The sequence below is a fragment of the Heptranchias perlo genome, chromosome 21 (assembly GCF_035084215.1).
Source record: "Heptranchias perlo isolate sHepPer1 chromosome 21, sHepPer1.hap1, whole genome shotgun sequence".
Classification (NCBI taxonomy): domain Eukaryota; kingdom Metazoa; phylum Chordata; class Chondrichthyes; order Hexanchiformes; family Hexanchidae; genus Heptranchias; species Heptranchias perlo.
The window spans coordinates 33,908,982-33,928,817 of record NC_090345.1 but is presented as its reverse complement, the minus strand read 5'-3'; the positions used below and the strand labels follow the sequence as shown (position 1 = coordinate 33,928,817).

General features: G+C 38.6%; 1 protein-coding gene across 3 annotated transcripts; it reads left to right on the top strand.

Annotated features, from left to right (window-relative positions):
- Window positions 1–2,742: 2,742 nt before the first annotated feature.
- Window positions 2,743–19,249, top strand: LOC137340115 (zinc finger protein 518A). Of its 3 annotated transcripts, XM_068002434.1 has the most exons (3): window positions 3,063–3,261; window positions 5,880–5,935; window positions 8,590–19,249. In XM_068002434.1, exon 3 carries the CDS (start codon window positions 8,753–8,755, stop codon window positions 14,270–14,272), a length of 5,520 nt encoding a protein of 1,839 aa, XP_067858535.1. In that variant the 5' UTR covers window positions 3,063–3,261; window positions 5,880–5,935; window positions 8,590–8,752; the 3' UTR covers window positions 14,273–19,249. The 3 variants fall into 3 exon arrangements, with proteins under 3 accessions (XP_067858537.1, XP_067858535.1, XP_067858536.1); XM_068002436.1 differs by lacking the exons at window positions 3,063–3,261; window positions 5,880–5,935 and adding an exon at window positions 2,743–2,793; XM_068002435.1 differs by lacking the exon at window positions 5,880–5,935.
- The last annotated feature ends 587 nt before the right edge of the window (window positions 19,250–19,836 follow it).

Here is a 19,836-nt window from a genome sequence, read left to right as displayed (position 1 = left end):
GGTGGAAAGGCTTTGGGGAGTCAGGAGGCGAGTCATTTGCCGCAGAATACCCAGCCTCTGACCTGCTCTTGTAGCCACAGATTTATGTGGCTGGTCTAGTTAAGTTTCTGGTCAATGGTGACCCCCAGGATGTTGATGGTGGGGGATTCGGCGATGGTAATGCCGTTGAATGTCATGGGGAGATGGTTAAACTCTCTCTTGTTGGAGATGGTCATTGCCTGGCACTTGTCTGGTGCGAATGTTACTTGCCACTTATCAGCCCAAGCCTGGATGTTGTCCAGGTCTTGCTGCATGCGGGCACGGGCTACTTCATTATCTGAGAGGTTGTGAATGGAACTGAACACTGTGCAATCATCAGCGAACATCCCCATTTCTGACCTTATGATGGAGGGAAGGTCATTGATGAAGCAGCTGAAGATGGTTGGGCCTAGGACACTGCCCTGAGGAACTCTTGTAGCAATGTCCTGGGGCTGAGATGAATGGCCTCCAACAACCACTACGATCTTCCTTTGTGCTAGGTATGACTCCAGCCACTGGAGAGTTTCCCTCCTGATTCCCATTGACTTCAATTTTACTAGGGCTCCTTGGTGCCACACTCGGTCAAATGCTGCCTTGATGACAAGGGCAGTCACTTTCACCTCACCTCTGGGCTTAGATCTTTTGTCCATGTTTGGACCACGGCTGTAATGAGGTCTGGAGCCGAGTGGTCCTGGCGGAACCCAAACTGAGCATCGGCGCGCAGGTTATTGTTGAGTAAGTGCCGCTTGATAGCACTGTCGATGGCACCTTCCATCACTTTGCTGATGATTGAGAGTAGACTGATGGGACAGTAATTGGCCAGATTGGATTTGTCCCTACTGGTATCCAAAATTTAAACTGGTAAAATTTGGGAAATCAAGAGCAGCTAGGCAGGACGTCAGTTTTAGGGTACGGAAAGCTTAATGGATATTGAAAAGATTGGTGAATAACAGTATAAAAATGTAGATCAGAATGTTAACTGTATGAGACAAGATGGAATACTATTTTGAATTAAGGAAATGAAAAATTTCCTGTAGCTATTTTGGTCCGAAGTTAACAAGCAAATAGAATGGTTTTGCGTTACAATAGATTTTGTAAGATTCTTTTTTAAAGACCTTGAAATTCACATCCTAGTTAACTGCTAGAACTATCATTGCAGCGGATTTAACTGCAGCATTCTTTACTTTCGAATAAAGTTGAAAATTGATGAAGTATTTATTGTTTTATTCAAATATGCTGGTACATAGAAGAAACCTAAAATTTTGCATCAGTATAAAAAATAGCTGTATTCTTACCTCCAATTTGTTCTGATAGAAGACAAGGAATACCAGCAATGACTAGTAATATTAATAGAAGATAAATTTTATACTAAATATGAATACTGTATACTAAATATAGCACCAAAACATATTTAAAGTATGTTGATCTATGTAGAGAAGTATATATTTTTGAATAAAACATTTAAAACATTATTTTAAATAGGAAAGCAACTCAGATTAGAAAGGAAAATCACAAAAGGGATATCTTATTGATATGTAAATATATTCAGAAAGCCAATTTACTATCATAAATTACTGAGCAACTGTTCGAGACACATGCACTAAGTAATATAAAATGCTCATGTGGTTTATTTAAAGCAAATTTTGAATAATTGAAAAAAAACATGTTCTGAAGTATTCAATTAATTTTGTATTGTAATTGTTTATATGTAACCCATGGAACTCCAATGGTACACATCTTAAGGGCCCACTAAGACAAAAGATTTGATTGTCCCTGCCCTATTAGATACCTCTTTTTTCTTTTATCCATGGGTGTGAGAGAGGTGTCAGAAGAGCTTCCCCAGATACAGAAGCAGTATTCAAATCTTGGACAGATTTGGGCTTTATAGGGAGCACAAAGTTGTTAATGAAAAAAATGCGTTTGGCATGAAAAACATCTTCCATGGAAACAGCTTTGGCAATGGAGAGACCTGGCAGTTCCATTTGGGATCAGAGCAGACAGTGTTGTCAAGGTTAGGGAAGACCAAGTGTAAAGCAAATAAATAATCATTAAGAAAATCAAGATTTATTTGTCAGATATGATCGCCGATGCTACCAATGATACCAGATTCCTGCAACCTGAAAGAGCTTACTCTTGACACACATGTAAGACTTCCAAAATACGTAGTGCATCATGATTAATGGTGCAATCTCATATCTTGCAGCTCGATGCTAACGGCAGATCTGCCAACATTGGGAATATATTTGGATTTAACATTTATGATCTGCTGGAGTAAAACAGATTGCAAACCTAATTAATCGCTTAATAGGTCCTCAAATATAAGAGGCCATGCTTATTTTTAAGAATGACGTACATCAAATGGGCTACATTTTAAACCATGAAACACTTTGCTCGGAGTTTGTTGTCGAAGAATTAGAAACGGGCTCCATTTTAAAAAAAAATTATGTTTACATGAAAATCAGAGACGAGCGGGCCTTGTAACCAGTGATCCTTCACTGTGATCACATTTTAATTGCTTTCCTTATGCTGCTGTTTCAGGTTTTGCAGTGTAAGTGCGGACGGTGTACAATATTCAAACAGGAAGAGTCTTTGATAACGATTTCAACGGAAGTTGCCTGTAAGGTATCACCACCCTCCCCCACCCGGAGCTCACGCCGACCCACTCACTCACCCCGGCCGGCAGGAACCCCGTATCTCTCCACACAGCAGCAGCACAATGCCCGGATGTGACTGTCATGGCGGCTTATAGTGACCTGCACACTATTTTCAAAAATGGTAAGAGTTTTGCAAAGATAACAAAAAGCAAGTAGTCAACAGAATGGTTAAAAAGGTGACTTCATTGTCAGCGCCCGCTTCGCAACCGGTCACGGCTTGTTCCTCTAGGAAATACATGACACTGCTAAAGAGTGAAGAAAATGTCGTCTCACTTGCATTAGTCGTGGGCGGAGGACATTTTCGGACTGGAAGTAAATAGTGCTACCGATAACCGTCGGAAAGTGTAGCTACGTGAGGCTTGTAGTCGGACGGACGATGGAAGTGCTTTAGCGGTACCGCTGTATGTTAAGACGATTAATTATGAGTTTGAAGCGTTTGACTAAAAGAAAATACAAAAACCACTTTTTATTCCGTGTTAGTGTATACGTCCGCCATTTTGACGGAGGGGGATAAATAGATTTCTATTAGTGATTTTCGGCCTCGGATCAAGTCCAGTGAAATAAGTCAGGAGACTTTAATTGCAAGAAGGTACTGTTCATAGTGCTTTATTTTCCGTTGTAGACCTGTAGAGAACTTTCAAAGCAGTTACCGATGAATAGTCTCGTAGTCATGTTAGTAGATGGATCTGAAATGTACTTGTTCACCTTGAAATTGTTTGTTTAAAATTTCGCTTTTCCTCGTTGGTCGTTTGTATACGACACGTGTAAACTGTAGCTAGGGCTGATTATATACATATGTCCTAGATTAAGGTATTTTAAGATTTATGTGGCTTTAGTTTTTATGATGAATAAATGCTTTTTCACGAAATTCATTGTTAAAAGATATGTTAACATTTTTGTAACGAGGTCAATTTATTCCAGAAAATTTCATTTTGACATTATGACTTAATGAAGCATTTATGTAGTGTTAATGAATGTTTTGTCAACTATCTAGATAATAGTGATATATAAACCTGAGGATTTGGTACTTTATCACCATTGTTGGCTTATGTTAACATCTTAAAATAGTTAAATGCTGTATGTTAGAGCTTATGCCATTTTCAGTACTGTTAAATAATGAAATTGTTTTAATGGCATAAGAATTTACATATTTACTGAAATGAATGGAGAATAGAGTGGGAATTCTTTCGGAAGAGCCAATGAGGTTACAACCCCACCCCCCTTTCCAAAAAGAGGGCAGTTGTCATTGGAAATTAGACTTGATAGACTTGGATTTTTTTAAAGCAATAAAGTTTTTCTTGCAGTCGAAAACTGCTATGCAATGGCCCTGATTCAACAGCACTTCGGTTACTCTGGGTGTGAGAATTTTCATCTCTCTGTCTTGCATCCACCTTGTATAGAGGTTCCTGGAATTCCCATAGCAGCATAGCTGAGATCAAGAACTCAACAGAATAAGAGAATCAAATTTTCATTCCAAACTCCTTTATCCCAGATGTTGGTGTTTGTGTGCTGTGCCACAAAGTAGTATGTGAAGTAAGTGAAAGTAAAGTTCAGTTAGCAGCAGATATAGAAAGTACTCTGCAATGTTAACATTTTCAGGTAGTTGAAGTGACAGTTTTGAGTGCTTCAAGTTGCTTGTTGAAAAAATTGGGACTGCATGAAAATGCAGCAGTATATGACTGTGCCTCTTTAACTGAAAACTCTTGTAAATTTTTTTGAAAATAGCATTCAAATACTTTGTTCAAAGTGTCTCAATTCAGCAACATTTTTTCTAAAATGGATACCAGAAAAAAATAAGCCACAGTGACTCTACAATGCATGTAAAGAGGTACCTCATTTGTGAAGCATTTAATATTTGAGAAATACTCTAAAAACACTTGCTTAGCACGACCCTTTGGGCAGGATTTTCCACCCATTGGGTGAAATATCCAGCCTGCATATTTTATAATCTTGGAATCTGTGCTGCCTAGAAATATAAGAATTACTTGTTAAGTACATTATTCAAACCCCCTTTACACTTTCAGCGACTAAGTGACTATTAACTGCGCTGCTGTCAGTGATTGCAGCACAGTCACCTGAAGAATGTGCCACTTTTTAAAAAAAAAATGTATTTTAGTTTTAGCTGAAAAAATTCTCACTTCAGTCAGAAGCAGGATCATACCCAAAACAAGATCTGGTATGTTAGTTATCTACTCCGTTAAAGTAATATCAGTGTAAAACTGCATGTCTCGGAGTTTGAAACCATGGTTTTCTTTCCGGGGGCAAGTAGTAGGATAAGAAGAAATATCTTAAATCATAGTTATGCTTGAGGATTGTGTGAAGAAATGCTTCAGTCACATATAAAATTAATTGTATCATGTAATTGTTTTAAAACTAGTTTTGGTGTGTTACAAAAATGTAAAATATAACTATCTGTTCATTTCTAAAACTGATTTGGGTGATAGATGATTTAGATGTATTAAGGACATGTATATCACAAACTTAAGCTTGTGGAATACACTTGGCTGCTTTAGATAATTTAAAGACATGTAAAATTACTCAAGTTTCCAAAATGGGTTTCTGATTGTCTTGCAGTTTGGAAAAATGTATCTTTAGGTCCACCCGAATTTAGCTGAAGCCAAAGCTCATTTCTGGCTTTGAGTTCACTTTGCTGTGGGATTGCCCTTAATGGCTGTCTAACATCACCTTGCCAAATCCTTCCATTACTGTAGCAATAAGAGGAATCATTGCTAAGTGATGGCATGTCCCAATCTTGATGGCAATCTTTATTTGGCAAGGAGCATCCAGTAGTGCAATATTCTGTTTGTCATTTTTAGACATTGAAACTTTTTTATTATGTATGAACGATGTTAACAATTTCACCTTCCTTATTCGCCTATTTGCCTGAATATATGTAGTAATCCACAGGAAGCATGCTATTTCAGTTGAAAATGACCATAAAAATCCTTCACATGAAACAAGATTTTTCACATTTGTTTGCTCCTCAATTGGTCAAGAATTATGTGGTTAATAAAACCAGAAATTGATCAGGACCAGCATTTGAAGTTCAATATCTGTAAAGGAATGGTATTGAATTCTGAAAAACAGTGGCATTTTCAGTATTCCTGAAAATACTATTGTTGACTAAGTACTGTGCATACTCTTTTAAAACTTGGATTTCCCAGCTGACTTTGGGAGTGACCTCAGCATATGCTTCTCCTCAATCAGATGCTAGGAGGTGTGCAAGAGTTGCTGAGTTGCTTCTGGGTGAGGAGCTGGACAAGGTAGGAGTTGTTTCTGATTTCAGCTGATCGAGGTTATTGTGCCATGTTTTTATTGCTCAATCTTGATAAAAGGAGCCTTGATCTCAGCTGAGTATGAGGGTGTGGGGGAGATGTCAAGGATTACCCATTCATTTCAACTGCCCGAGGACTTAGTTCGTGGAGAAGGCTAGACAGGTACTGCTCCAGTTTGCATGCTTCCTTCGTTATCACCAGTTTCGCTCTTCAATCCACCCATGGGCATCTGAAGTTCTCAACATGGTTGTTGGGGAGATGAGGTTGCTGAAGTCTCTGTTTAGTTGGGGGAGAAAGTTCTCAGTTGGAGGGGCCAGTCTTTGTTCACGGTATGTCCTTTACCTATGTAATAATGCGTAATTAATTTTAATTCCTAACCAGTTTTAAAGCTGAGAATACACAGCAGAAGGTATGTGGGATGTATCAGTTGGAGCTAGATATCAAGAGTTTAGCAGTACTGGCTAAGGGGAGTAGGTTTAGCTATACTGGGGCTTTGGTAGTACTGTAGAGTGTTGGCAGCACTGTAGTTGAGCTGCAGTGGTCTAACTCCATGGGTGGGATCCTTTTGTCTGGCATCGCTGTGGAGAAGGGCCCTGTAGACATCTGAGAAAAAGAAGAGCCAAATGGGGAAAGAGAGGTATGAGGGGAGAGGTTCCTAGCCTTTTTGCCTGCATTTGTGAGTGAGAGAAATGGGGGACACTGGTCGTTCGGTGACACAGGAACACACAGACTGGAGGACATGGGAAATATCAGGTTAATATATTGTTGGGGAGAGAGATGTGTGGGTTGGGGGATAAGAAGTGAAGCAGACAGAGATTTACTGCTGCCACCTTCTCCATTAATTTGGTATCTTGTCCACTCCCCTCAGTTTATATATTTAGTAGTAGCTAGTACTCTCTTAATTTATTAATTCACTATTAACCTCCTTTGCTGTTCAGCATTGTTCATCAGTAAACTTTATGTCTAAGCAAGTTGCTGTTTCTGTGGTTCCTGTTTTTCTGTGCAGCTTAATTTTTCCTGCTACAATAGCATACTGTCTAACAAAACCAATAACATGCTTTATGATTTAATTTCTCCAGTTCTTTGTTTTTAATCGTCGTGCGATAATAGTGGTAGCTTCCGTTGTATGGTATAGTGCCATTGGTTTGTTCAGGAACACTGAGATAAAACTTTTCCAGATTGTACAGGTCTTGAATCCTTGTGCAGCACTATGGGAGATCATCTATTTTTTAAAAAATCCTCCCTCCCCCTTATTATATGGTTGTCATGTTTTGGTATTTTTGATCCTTTTTGGTCTTAATGGAAAGAATTTATCTTCAATGGAAGAATTTGGGAATGAGATGTTTTAAAACTGATTTTTCATAGCTTTAAAAAGCCACAAGTTGAAGCTACTGAGACATTATTATTTGTTAATGGAACAGGCATTGAAGATGTATATTAAGGCAAGACCAGCAAATTTTGTGGACTGTATGGATCACAGTCTATTAATAAGTCTATTGTCTCATCCAAGGCCCATTAATCCTGGATGGCCTCTATTCATTTTGAAAATTGCGGAAAATGTTTTCTTTAAACCTGCCCTTCCAAGGTGGGAGGAGTTAGTTTTATTAACAGTTCTAGTGAATCATTGGGGAAGAATTCAGAGGAATGGCCCTCCTATCTGCTAGGAACACAGAAAAAAGACACATACACATACACATGGGCAGGCAGTCAGATGAAAGGTCAAAGACCGGAAACATTAACTCTGTTTCTCTGTCGACAGATGCTACCTGACCTGCTGAGTATTTCCAGCATTTTCTGTTTTTATTTCAGATTTCTAGCATCTGCAGTATTTTGCTTTTGTTTGAGTCAGTCAGCTAGGTCTGGCTTAGTGAGGGTAAACTTGCTCACCTCCAGCCCAGTGCTGGTCAGAATCCAAAGGCTGGCCAGGAAAAGTTAAACAAACCTGCTGATAGGAATAGTGTGTATTTTTATTATTTTTCTTGAAGAGTTCTGTAGTTAGTTGAATCAAGGTGAGATTTGATTATGATACTCTATGTTCAATGGCTGCCTATAAAATAAAGCAGCTTAACGATTTATATCTGGCCTCATCTCACTAAAATATTTCTGCATCCTTTGGAAGGATGCGAGAAGCCCATGGGAGAACACATGCAAAAGGTACAATAGCGAGTTCAGATCACAAAGTCCTATTGTTACAGCCCCAGTTTACACTATCATATAAATTAGATGTTGAGTACTACAGGTGCATCCTTGAACTTAAGATGCATGAACCTTTTACAGGAGTGGTCAACACTACTGTACCCAAGAGAATATTCAAGGTAGACCCAAAACTTGTAACGGTGGTTTTTTAATTTGTTAGCTGTATGTCCCAGTAATGTTTAAATATGTATGTGCAGGTTATTTTTGATAGTCCAGAGCTTCTAAAATTCTGGTTCAATTATAACATTTTGTGCCATGTTTTTTGGCTACTTTGGTATATTGCAAAGAAACTGTTTGACTTACTAGGCCAGACCTAGCTGACTGAAAAACAAAAGCACTAATGTCACTATAGCACTTGTTCATGAGAATTATTTTGTGTTGCCATATACCAGAGTCTTGCTTCTGTGCAATACCTGAATTTAAAACCATTTTTTTGTACTTTACAGGATTAACATCACACTGAGGAGTAGTAATCTACTATCCAGTTTTGTCTCTGAGCTAAAATTTGAAGCTATGGCCATACTGAGCCTTGTGGCATGCACCAATCGGAGAGAAGGCATCTAACAAGTCTCTACAGCATCAGTGATTGACATTCCACAAAACTGAAATATGCAATCTAACAAGAGAAATTTTGCACAAGTTAATGAAGCAAACGCTTTTGCAGATGCAAATAGCAAGAGGTATTGCAGAAAGAAACTAAATGTGCCCACGGGGAACTTTTCACAAAAGGACAAAGGACCTGTGGCACAAAGGTTTGCACAAGTTTCATTGACCCCTTCAGTAACTGTGAATAAACAGCCTTGGCAAGAGTTGAAATTCAAACTTAAAAATGCAAAAATTATTCTTTCAAGAGTAGATGTGGAAGGGAAGATCTCTCCATACTTACTTGTAAATCAAAGTAAAACATCACTACCCAGATGCCAGACTGCAAGAAAATCCTTCAGGAAAAATAACCTAGCTCAGGTGGACCGTCGGGTTATTTCTTTTAAAGACAGTTCTGTGCAGCAGTCATTGGGTGGGACATCTAAAACTTCAGAGGGGGCAGCAAAACCTGTATTAGTAAAGATTTTGCGTTTTAGCTGTGGAAAATGTAAAGACAGAGTTGAATACAACCCAAAGCAGTTATTGAAACATTATCAGGAATTGCATGCTGCAGACTTGCCTGTATATCCCTGTGAGTTGTGCAATTTTACTGCAAATGATTTTCAGACACTGAGCCAACACCGACTGAAACATCGTACCCCTCTTCTTAAATGTGAAGTTTGCAATGATGGTAAAATGTATACCCTGCAAGAGCTGAGAAAACATTTAAATTGGAAACATGGTGTAAATGGTAATTTTCGCTGTGAAAAGTGCCGATTTTCTACTAAGGATCAGGGCACGTTTATTCAGCACATTCACCGACATGATGTGATTCAGTACAAATGTGGTAAATGTGAGCATGTGAGTTACACGAAAGGTGAGTTTCAAAGACATCTTGTTGTACACACAGGAGCTTTTCCTTTTAGCTGTCTATATTGCAACTATGGTGCAACACGTAAAGACTATATCATAAAGCACATTAATGCTGTCCATAAGGGTCTGGCAGAGGGTAACAGTTCAAAAACAGAAGTGGAGCCATGTCAAAAAGGAAAATTAAAGAATTCAATGGGTCTGAAACTTGTCCTAAAAAGATACAAAAATGGGGTGTCTCGGAAAGAGCAGTGGAGGAAAAAAAGGCAAATCCTGCATTTGGTAACTACAAAGGATAATGCTAAGAGATCTGATGATGCAACAAAAAAACTCAGCCATCTGGGACCACAATCTCTACCAGCTGTAGATACATGTTTGAACGAAGAAATAGTTAGTCCTAAAGATATCAATGTTGAGAAAGATGAAATTCAGGGACTAAAGCCAGTAGCTTCTACCAGCTCTCTGCAGAAGAGAACAGAACTAAGTGGTTCTAATCAAATATCCAGAAAGATATTCCCTCCTGGGGCCCCTGTAGTAATGTTAAAGAACAATAAGTTATCAGTGCCACCTAACTATAGTGCTCAATTTATGGGCTTCAAAGTCGTAAATGGCAAACAACATCTAGTAATAAAGCTAATACCTGCATGCAAACAAAACTTAAGTGCTTCAAATTCTCAAACCCAAGCCAGTAATGACAACTCTCTGCGTTTGCATCAGAATGCAGGAAACTCAAATACTGGGTTACCCGGTACAAACACATCGTGTGTGGATGTGCAATCTATTAGATTATCAAATATTGTTACATGTCAGCCTCGCCCAATCATGGTAACGGAACGTTCTGTGGAATCGAAGACGCAGAGTTCTGTATCGCAGAAGGTATCTCGTATAGTATCTACTGTAATAAATGGTAAATTTACTCAGGTTAAGACACTAGAGCCATTGCTTGTAGGCACGAGCTCAGCTCGAACAGGTAAACTGTTACTACCAACATCTTCATTGAATCTGGTTGAGACTGTAATAAAGAAGACTCCAACTACAGAAAAATCTTCAGTTTCAAACAGTTACCCATCTCAGACATTTGCATCTTCAGCCAACAACCGGATTGATTCAAAGGGATTGCAATGCTTAAGTGATGAGCAGACATCCAGTGAAAAAAAGATGTTTCAGTCAGATTGTAATACCTCATTACAGTCCATAAAAGGCACCCATTTGCCTTTTATTCACAATTATGCTAAGGTGAGCATTTCTACTCCAAAACAATCTGGTGTTTTCGTAGTGCAAGGAGACAATCCAAAGACAGCAATGATTTCACAACCATCAGAAGTTGTCTCTCAAAGTTCCTTTAAGACTGAATCAAGCTCTGGACAACCACACAAGATAGAAGCTAGTGGAATTCATGTGTCAAGTCTTCAACAACTACAACGTATAATTCCAAAATATGGTCTATTAAATGGAAATGTTTCAACTTCCAGTGAACCATCATCTGTAAGGATTCCTTCACAGTTGCTTGGCTGTCAAAGTCCAGGTGGCCAAGGTTTGAATGAATTTAATTCACCTATACTTCTGCAAATGCTGAAACCATCTGAAATAGTTAATAAAGGATCTGATGATGCAGAGAGCAGACTGATATCAGAAAATGTTCCTGTGTCGTCATCTTCTACAGTATGTACAAGTTCTAGTTTCCTTTCTACTACAACTGGACTGGGAGCTGAAACTCTAAACACAAGATGTGATGAACTCTGTAGTAATTCTGCGGTTGATTATAACCTTAATTCTGGTAGTAGTACAGCATTAAAAAATGCAACTACTTCAGAACAAAGCAGTATCTGTCCCACAAATGTAAAGGAACCTAACCAAGTTACTTATAATCAATGTTTCGATAATTTGAATAACCCGCCTTGTGCAGAAATAACAACTCTAGGCAAATGTGAGTCTGAACTGGAGGCTGGAGCATTAAAAAGGGACAGTGAAAAGGAGTTCAAAAATGTCTATGAAATGCTAACTGTCAGAAATTGTGCAACAGTGCAGACACAATGTGAGCTTAGGGAATGTAATAGTAATTGGTCCTCCGAATGGACTGCTGGCTTAGAGGGAAATGGTAAATTTCAAAATGCAGAAGATGATGAAACTATTTCTGCTAATAACACAGGTTCACGGAGAGAGATCCTGGATTACTGTGGATCAAATTCATTTTCAGAAAAAAGAACTAATTGCCTGAATAAACTGGATGTAGAGATGATGGACTGTTATACCAAAGATAACATTAATCATAGTATTTCTGAAGACAACTTTTTGGAAGAGCAAGTTAGTGATTCTGATGGCAAAGTATCCCCGGTAATGCCTAGAATCACATCTGTGTTCTCATTACAGACTGGAGATGGAATGAGTTGCTTGGCTCCTGAAGAAAATCAATTACTGCTTGATGCACTAAAGACCACCTCCATATTTGTAGGTGATGAAAGTCCTTGCAGTGCACCACAGTGTCCCAAAAGTAGTCCAACTAGTTCTCTAGAGGGACAGACCAGTACAAATACTGCAACAAACAAAACTGATTTGCATAATTATTCTATTAAAGAAGACTGTTGGGCTATGCAGTTGGACACTCTAAATGCTGAAAGTAATGATAGCTGTGTTTTAAATAATAAATGTATTGGTGGGAAAAATAAGCTGCAGACTACATCTCCACCTGTATCAAGCAGTTGCATGCCGCCAAATGTTGAAAAGCTGAACACACTGTTAAAGACTCATTCTGATGAAATAATCAACCAACAGTTAATAAAGGACGCAATTCGTACTTCTGCTAATGGAAGCAGTAACTCATCTATACCACCTGTGACACTTTTGGGACCTATACGTCTTGCTGGCATCGCTAAGCCGGTTTTAATCCAACCATCTCAGAAAGGTTCTGCCGTCCCCTTGCATTTAGCAAAACAATCCAGTCTGCAAGTAGTTTCTGGGGGATCAGTTCCACAGGCAGAAGTTGCTAATGGAAACTCTGCCTCCCTGACAGATAAGGGGCCTGGCTTGATACTTACTTTCAGTAATGGAACACTTGGTGCAGTTGCTAGCATTGTTTGTGGTGGTAATCCTCAGATATTGGATAGTACAAGTGCCAATATACAAGGACAAACACCAGTACCTGAGAAAATCAGCCAAAATACATGTTCATTAACGAGTAGTTCCAGAGTAGCTTGCATGAAGACCACACCAGTAAACGTTTTGTCTTCCAAAGACCCTTTGTTGCCTAAAGGTCCAGTTTCTGTGGTGTTTGATCATCATTCTTATGCAAAGCTTACGTCTGAGGCTAATAGCAACCATACAGCAGAGAACAGTTCATTAAATGTAAATGGTGACGACGCAAATTTGTTGAATGAACCATTTGAAAATGTTAAATCATCTGCACCAAATAATTCACTGTCATTTCCACTGAAACAAGGGACAGTTTTGGGTAGTGTGAGCACACTGAGAAGTACAAGTACAGACAGTGTATCAGGCCAACAAACTGTTGTGCTTCAGTGTATTATGCAGAACAAACCTACTGGAGTTAGCAGTGAAGATACTGTGGCAAGCTCTAGTTCCATGTCTGAACAAAATGGGTCTCCTCAGAAGAAGATTTTATTGCGATTTGTTAAAAGTTCTAATGGGGAGTCAGGCATGAAGGACAACCAATTTCTGAAAAATTCAGTGGTGGCATTTCACAATGATGTTGCAGGCAACTTAATTAAGCCTTTACAGCAACCAGGTCAGGCTGTATTGTTTACTGGTGGCTCTCCATGTATACTGTTACCAGTGAATAAACCTGTACCCTCAACAGCTGCAAACTACAATGTCCCTCCCCATATTAGTGCTCAGGCTTCCCTTAAGCTTCCTATTCCTCCAGCTCCCAGAAATTCATCCATTCGATCGACAGAGAAAAGAAGTACTAGTAAAGCCTGTTCACTTGTTTCACAGAGATCTGCAACAAAGTCAAACTGCAGATGGGATAACGAAAAATCAGATGAACTGTGGGAACCACGGAAGACATGTAATGAAAAGCTTGTATTCAGATACAGCAAACGACTGAAAAGAAAGTTGGAGAATTCTGATAAACCACCAAAAACAACCATCAGTAACTTTAGTGAATTTGAAGAAATGGAAGAGAGAGAACTAAACAAACCTCTTGAAGTTAGCAATATGGCAGCTACTGCTAGAACTGTGCAAACCCTGAGGCTTGTACCTTTTGATTGTAGTCAGCTTATTAGATGTCCTAGAAGAAACCAGCCTGTGATTGTGCTTAATCATCCTGATGTAGATGTGCCTGAAGTGGTTAATGTCATGAAAACCATTAAGAAGTGTAAAGGAAATGTTCTCAAGGTAGTTTTATCAAAAAGAACAATTGGTGCTTTGTTGAATCCTTCTTACAGCAGTATGCAAGTTGCTGCAAAAGGGTTCCTCATCAACCAATGCAAAAAGATCAAACCAGTGAGCCCTGTGAAAGAAAGATATGTACTGAAGTTGAAGTTGAAAAAGACAAGTAAGAACAATTATCAGATTGTGAAAACCGTTTCAAATAAAGCGATTGAGGCTAAATTCAGCTGCTGGTTTTGTGGTCGCATATTTGATAACCAGGATGATTGGGTGGGTCATGGTCAACGACATTTGATGGAAGCTACAAGGGACTGGAATACCTTGGCTTGATATTGGATTAAATGTCAGAAAAAGGCCCGAGATTGTGATAGTTTATTCGTGACCTTCATGTTTTGCGTATGTCCAGTCATTATAATGCATTGCTTCAATTGTTAATGAAAAATTACTTTTGAGGGGAACTGTTAAGAGTAGTGTCTTCTGGAACCTGAATAAGAGATAAGTATTCAAACCTGAATGTGCTATACGCTTCTATAAAATGTAAAGGTGCTTTCATGTTTTTAACTGTGTATGTACCAGTGATTCAGCATGGTGTTAGGATTTACCTAATACTATAAATAACACTAACTAACTGAATAAATGCCCTCTTTCAGAATCTCTACAGGGAATTTGGCGCTAATAACAATGTTTTATAGGTTTCCTTTGCTGTTTTCTATTTTGACCTAAAATCTTCAATAAGGAGGGGTATTATTAGTGTTTGTGGTGTAAATTTATTGTATATTGTGATAGTTAAGAATTTTGCTAAAGTGAACACAGTTCAAATAAATGTCACTTGTCCTAATTACACACCTCTTGTTTAGCACATAGTTTGTGTGTTGGACCCTAGCAAAGGAGCAAAGACAATCATTTGTACTTCTAACTGCTGTTTGCTATATGACGAGGGTAGGTAACGCAAGATGATTAAACAGATTGAAGTGTTTTTAGATTTAAAAGCAGTTGACTCTGTTTTCTGCTGTTCTGATTATCCTCTAGAAAATATTTGGTACTTTTTTAAATGATCTAATACATTTATTTGGTATTTTTCATGTACCATGCGGTGAGGTAAACGGTGCCGTTGGGATAATTCAGGTATTTGGTGTCCCTTTGACAGTAATAAATCAATCGGAGCCCCATGTCTATAAAGTGAACCAGGCTTATGTTGGGATATATCTTGAGGCACAGACTTTTCAGGAGCTCTATCACTGTAGGAAGAGAAGTCATTGTAGGTTGCTGCGATGACCCCATAAACTTCCAACTCATTTGGTGCATTCCTCAAATGGCCCTAAAGCAGGAGTGGGGGAGGAAATACTGTGCTAAAATTGTTGTACGGATTAACCAACAGGAATTTCTGTTTCAGTTCAGCCTTTTACAAATTAGATTCTTGAAACAGGTAACTAAGAAAGCCTGCTAGGGTGGATGCATTTGTCTTGGATATCATAGTAGGTACAGCACAGGAGGATGCCATTCAGCCCATTATGCCTGTGCTGGCTCTTTGAAAGAGCTATCCAATTAGTCCCATTCCCCAGCTCTTTCCTCATTGCCCTGTAATGCTCTTCCCTTCAAGTATTTATCTAATTCCCTTTTGAAAGTTAGTATTGAATCTGTTTCCACCACCCTTTCAGGAGGTGCATTCCAGATTATAATAACTCACTGCGTTTGTTTTTAAATGTTTCCTCATGTCGCCTCTGGCTCCTTTGCCGATCACCTTAAATCTGTGTCCTCTGGTTACTGATGCTTCTGCCACTTGAAACAGTTTCTCAAAACCGTTCATGACTTTGAATACCCCTATCAATCTCCTCTTAACCTTCTCTGCTGTAAGGAGAACAACCCCAGCTTCTCTGATCTCTCCACATAACTGAAGTCCCTCATCCCTGGTACCATTCTAGTAAATCTCTTCTGCACCTACCCTGTTAAGGCCTTGACATCCTTCCAAAAGTGTGGTGCCTAGAATTAAACACAATACTCCAGCTGAGACCTAACCAGTATTTTATAAAGGTTTAGCATAACTTAATTGCTATTTGTACTCTATGCTTCTATTAATAAAGCCCAGGATCCCATATGCTTTTTTAACAGCCTTCTCAACTTGTCCTGCCAACTTCAAAGGTTTGTGTGTGTGCACCCCCAGGTCTCTTTGTTCCTGCATCTCCTTTAAAATTGTACCATTTAGTTTATATTGCCTCTCCTCATTCTTCCTACCAAAATGCATTACTTCACAGTTCTCTGCGTTAAATTTCGTCTGCCATGTGTCTGCCCATTTCACCAATCTATTTATGTCCTCCTGAAGTCTTGTTACTATCCTCCACATTGTTTACTGCATTTCCAAGTTTCCTGTCATCTGCAAACTTTGAAATTATACCCACAATATCCAAGGCCAGGTCATTAATATTGATCAAAAAGAGAAATGGTCCTAATACTGACCCCTGAGGAACACCATTGTATCTTCCCTTTTTAAAAAAATTTGTTCATGGGATGTGGGCGCCGCTGGCAAGGCCAGCATTTATTGCTCATCCCTAATTGCTGCCGCCTTGAACCGCTGCAGTCCGTGTGGTGAAGACCTTTCAAAGCGGGAATATACAACTGAATGGCTTGCTAGGCCATTTCAGAGGGCAATTCAGAATCAACCACATTGCTGTGGGTCTGGAGTCACATATAGGCCAGACCGGGTAAGTACAGCAGGTTTCCTTTCCTAAAGGACATTAGTGAACCAGATGGGTTTTTACGACAATCGGGTAGTTTCATGGCCACCATTACTGATACTAGTTTTAAAAAAATTAATTAATTGAATTTAAATTCCCTAGCTGCCGTGGTGAGATTTGAACTCATGACTGGATTATTAGTCCAGGCCTCTGGATTACTAGTCCAGTAACATAACCACCATGCTACTGTACCCTCCAGTCTGAAAAACAACTGTTCACCAATACTCTGCTTTCTGTCCCCGAGCCAATTTTGTATCCTCGCTGCCACCGTCCCTTTAATCCCATGGGCTTTAATTTTGCTAACAAGTCTATTATGTGGTACTTTATCAAATGCCTTTTGAAAGTTCATTTACACATCAACCGCACTACTTTCATCAACTGTCTCCGTTACTTCATCAAAGAACTCAATTAAGTTAAACAAGCACGATTTTCCTTCAACAAATCCGTGCTGACTTTCATTTATTAGCCCATGCTTTTCCAAGTGCCAATTAATTTTGTCCTCTATTATTGTCTCAAAGTTTCCCTACCACTGACGTTAGGCTGACTGGCCTGTAATTGCCAGGTTTATCCGCCTCCTTTTCTGAACGGGTGTAACATTTGCAATTCTCCGGCACTGTCCCCATATCTAAGGAAGATTGTGGCCAGAGCCTTTGCAATTTCCACCCTTCTCTCAGTAACCTAGGATGCATCCCATCTGGACTGGGTGATTTTTCTACTTTGAGTACTGCCAATCTTTTAAGTACCTCAATATTGCTGCTACAATGGCAGCATCCTCTTTAGTGAAGACTGATGCGAAGTATTCATTTAGTACCTCAGCAATTCCCTCTGCCTCCACAAAAAGATCTTTTTTGTCTCTAATCGTCCCCTCCTTCCTTAGCCTACCTTTTTACTATTTATATGTTTATAAAAGACTTCTGGGTTCCCTTTTAAGTTAGCCGCTAATATATTTTCTCTCTTTGCCCCTCTTCCGTTTCTTAGATCTCCTCTGTACTTAATGTATTTAGCTTGTATTATGAACTTTGCATTCTTCATAGGCATCCTTTTTCTGTTTCATTTTAATCTCTATACCTTTAGTCATCCAGGGAGCTGTAGCTTTGGATGCCCTTCCTTTCCCTCTTGTAGGGATATGTCTACTCTGTATCTGAACCATCTCCTTGAAGGCCTCCCTTTGTTAAATTGGTAGGCAATACAGTAATTGTTGATACCAATCCACTTGGGCAAGATCCCTTTTTAACTCCCATCTATGCCTAGTCCTTCTCCAACTTTTGGTGGGTGGCGTGTGGCTGGAAGTTCAGCATCTGGCTGGTGCAGAGGGTTATTGCAGGGCTATGGGGAAAGAGCAGGGGAGTGGGACTAACTGGATGGCTCTTTCGAAGAACCGACATGGACTGAATGGCCTCCTCCTGTGCTGGGATTCTATGACATCCTCTTAGACATATAAATCAATGTGAGGGATGAGGTCTGGAATGTTGTAAAGATCAGGATGGATGCAGAAACCAGATGCCCTTGACTGCTCCTATCAGGCACAGAAAAATTGTGGCTGATTTGCTCATGTAACCTATATGCACTGTTTTCCACCTCTATTCAAAAAAATGGAAGATGCCAATGTTAGGGGAGGGATGAAAAAGACAGGTAGGCTTTTATGTAGTTTTATCTCTGATTTAATTTGAAGAATGGGAATTACTATGGATGCAGGTTGCTAATCTGTCTTTATATCCCCATACATTTTGAGTAGCTGCTTGCATTTGAGAGTCTGACCTTGTCACATTTCAAATGTGCATTTCTTTGTGTAGAATTTGTTTTCTTCACAATACACCACCATTGAATGATTTGTCCAAACAGTATTTTATAAGTTCAGTAGTTTTCTTCCTCCACAGACTAAATTGGCCATGAAGCACTGAAAACCTATGCAATGCCAGAATTTATACTGTTGAATGTAGTTCAACAATCTGAATTTGGTATTCCACATAGGGTTTCTACTATTCCTGCAGATGAGTGGAGGTACTAGGGGTTTGCTAGGACTCTGTGTGATATATTGAAAGGGTAGCATTACAGAAGTGTTCTATTTTTCTATTCCTTAATTGCAACACCACACCTACTTGTGAAGAAGAAAACCTGTGTTTTTATAGCAAAGTGTAAAAAAAAAGCAAATATTTGTAATTAATAGCTTGGGTTATATTTTTACATTCATGATTCTTTACTGTATTAAGCAGCTTATAAAGTAATACCTGGTTTCAAAACATCGTTTTAGTTGACTGGTAAATGCACCAAAAGGAATAGCTTAGACATGGAATATGTTTAATGTGGAAAGGTTTCTTGCTTTAGTTTTTGGTATGTGCTTCTAAATAAACCATTGCTTGCTGGAGCTGAAAATGAATTTTTTTTGTATATTGGAAATTGATTTGAGTGAATTCCAAATATTCAATGTCAAAACCTTAACACTTTTATATATTTTATAGCTATGCACTACCAATATTGGGTTATTTCTTTAAAGACCAGCTTTTACAAATGTTGTACACTATTTTTGAATACATATATGTACATTTTCTTCAGAAATAAAGTTAATTAAAAACAATTTGTAATTTTTCTTCTCACCTATGTGCCATAACAGTATATATTTATACTACATATTAGAAATATATACTTTATTAAAGTATGAAATAGATTGCATCAGTTATTTGGGTTTGCAGAAACTCAGATTACACTGAATTTCAGATTGAAATTGCTCCATTGCAAAATTTATCTTGTAATTGTACTGAAATGTGAGCTATAATTATTCATATATATTAGAACTTCTGTTAAAAATGGGCATTTGTTCTCAATACAAAACCAATATGAGAAGAAACAAAGTAATTTTCTTAACTTTTTTTAAGAATTTCTGGTCAAGCCAAGTGACTAGGAAATGCTATATCCCATGATATCTCATACTGCTTTAGCAAATTTTTCACTTGTCCATCCCTTCTATTAATTAAATATAGAAAATTCTTCTAGTTTATTTTTCCCAGTTGGCTTATAATTTGTTCCTTCAGTATACTGTCACTACTTTGCCTACTGAGATCTTGGAATGACTGGCCTGTAGTTCCTTGGGTTATTTTTGTCCTTTTTATATATTGTATCATTCCCTTTTCTCCAAGCACAATCCACATTTGAAAGGATTGCCTA

Excerpts from the sequence above, each read along its gene's own strand:
- LOC137340115 (XM_068002436.1), top strand. The coding sequence starts at position 8,753 with ATGCAATCTAACAAGAGAAATTTTGCACAAGTTAATGAAGCAAACGCT.